Genomic DNA, 2,400 nt, shown 5'->3' with positions numbered 1-2,400 from the left:
TCCTGTGGCCCCACCATGATGTCTGGGAGGAGGGATCCTCCTTTTTTCATCAGCACTTGGTAGCTGCCCAGAAGCTAACTCACAAAGCTGTCCAGGGGTTTCTGCTGCTCAGGGGCAGGGCATTGCCCTTCCCTGTGCCCTGCAATACCACTAGACATGTCAATGCTCCTCCAGGCTAGACAGCTGTTAGCTCCATAACTACACGTGATTGTTTGCAGACAAAAGCACGCTTAGTTCCTGGCCACAAAGAAGACCTGGTCCAAAAAGACCACCAACGTCTACAGGAATTTTCTTTTAGCAGTGAGCTGTAAATGAGACACCAAGCAATCTTTCCTATACACACTGCATCCAAAAAGTGCCATTTATCAGCAAATAATAACCTCACTTGAAATCAATAGGATTATTCAAGTGTACCAAAACAAGAAAATTTGAGAAGAATTAAGCCTAATTAAGGTACAAAACAATGAAGGTAGTTTACAAATAACCAAGGCAGAAAGGGACGTACTGTTCTGGTGGGTGATGTTTGCTTTATGGTTCTGTTATATTCTGAGGCAGCAGATGGATTTTCTTCTGAGGAAGGGCTTTAAACAAGGGAAAGAGACAACAATTTAAGTGGCAATGTGGGACTGGGAAAAGGAAACAGCAAGAATGTATATATATTGCACATATAGTGTGTTTTTCTGTGTCACCTTGTCTTTCATGGGCCTGTCTCATCTGGAAGGCTACATTTTCCATGATCCACTGCTTACCCTATAGGAGAGAGGGAAGGCTAGTGCACAGTAGAAGACACAGTTCAGCCATTGAGCTTGGCCAGCCATAAAGAAAGGAACTGCCGGGGATCCAAATTCATCTCACTGTTGGGATCCTCATCTTCAGGACGTGCCCATCCCTCTGAAAAGTATGGCCAACATAAGGTACCTCAAATTAAGTGTGAAAAGCATGAATTATCTTTTGAAAATCTAGGCCTTATTATCAGAAACTTTGGCAAAAAATATTGAAAAACATGTTTTCCTGACACTAGGCAAATTCACGACAGTCACCCACACTGTGTAATCAGAAAGTGAAATACATCTAAGTAATTTAAGGCTGTTTCAGAATAACACAATGTTCCCCAGATGTCTTCAGGCTCCACTGGGATTTTATTAGGTTCCCTGAAACAAGGAAAGAAGCTTTCCAGGAAATTGAACTAGCAGGTCTTAGCATCAAGCTTCACATCTCTCCAACCTCATGCTCTGTTTCCAGCTTCTGCCCTGCTTCTTCGTACATTGTGGAAGTGATGGCAATGAGCTCCTTTTCCAACATTTCCATCTGAGCCGTAATGTCTGACACAGTGTTTTTCACAGCATTCAGCTGCAGCTTCAATTTATTGTAACCTTCTTGGAAGGATCTGTTCACATCGTAGAGAATGTGGCAGCCCTGTTTCTCCCCAAGGAGATGGTTCACTTTCAGGAAGATGTGCAGGAGTTCATATAACTCCTGGAGAGCCCGGATGATTTCATGCTCACCCTGTGTGCTCGGGGCAGACTTGACCTTACTCAGGGTTGGAGTGGTGCTCTTCTTTTCAGCTTCGTGTTCCTGCTGGGGTGCTGGGCCAGCATTACCTTCTTCCACAGCTGTGATGGTGTCAGTGTCCTTCTGAAGATCTGAGCTGGTATCTTTGCTCTCTTCATAGACTGCAATGGTTTTTTGGTCTTTCAAGATGATGGGGACTGTTTTATTCTCTTGCTGGAAATCCTCTAAAACTCTATGCTTTTCCTGGGCCACCTGGAGAGCTTTGTTGCCTGGGCTGACCTGAAAGCCTATGTTCCTCTCTTGGAAGAAGGGGAGCGGCTTATTTTCCTTCTGGAGGCTTTGCTGAATGGCATCAGTGTAAATAAGCTGCACAGGTTTGTTCTGTGACTGGAGACATTGTAGAGCTTTGTTTTCTTCCCAGAGCATCCTGTTCTCAATCCGGAGGACTTGGTTTTCCTCCCAGAGCGCTCTGTTCTCCTCCCAGATGTTCCACTCATGCTGTGCCTTCTTGCTAAAGAGTTTCCAGTGGGAAGCAAAGGGTGGCTGGCAGTAGATCTCATTCACCCATTTACCATCAATAAAGACAAACACCTCGTCCCTCAGTTTCATCCTTGGGGCAATATAGTCTATCTCAGGCTCTGTACACTGCATATTCTGGTTCATCAGATCAAAAGCAGACATGGCCTTTCTTTAGTAAATCGAGGAGGTCTGTGCGATGACTTCTTCCAGGAATTCTGCAAGAGGCCACTGTCCACTGGCAAGGAGTAGGTGACACAGCAGGGCAGGAGAAGTTTGATCAGGACTGAAAGAACAGGGAACACAAATGCACAGAACTACTGCCAAAATTCAAGGTCAGAATTAAAACCCATGGGATAACAAGAACAAGCA

At 44.9% G+C, this 2,400-nt stretch overlaps 1 protein-coding gene across 1 annotated transcript; it reads right to left on the bottom strand.

Annotated features, from left to right (window-relative positions):
• Nucleotides 1–1,209: 1,209 nt before the first annotated feature.
• Nucleotides 1,210–2,193, bottom strand: CBY2 (chibby family member 2; the record flags this gene model as incomplete). The annotated part of the gene is made up of 1 exon (XM_082000597.1): nucleotides 1,210–2,193. The coding sequence occupies one exon, from the start codon at nucleotides 2,191–2,193 to the stop codon at nucleotides 1,210–1,212; it is 984 nt and encodes a 327-aa protein (XP_081856723.1).
• Between the last annotated feature and the right edge of the window lie 207 nt (nucleotides 2,194–2,400).

The sequence above is a fragment of the Phaethon aethereus genome (assembly GCF_964289735.1).
Source record: "Phaethon aethereus genome assembly, chromosome: 1".
Classification (NCBI taxonomy): Eukaryota; Metazoa; Chordata; class Aves; order Phaethontiformes; family Phaethontidae; genus Phaethon; species Phaethon aethereus.
The sequence above is the reverse complement of the archived record's forward strand: the minus strand, read 5'-3'. Positions and strand labels throughout refer to the sequence as shown.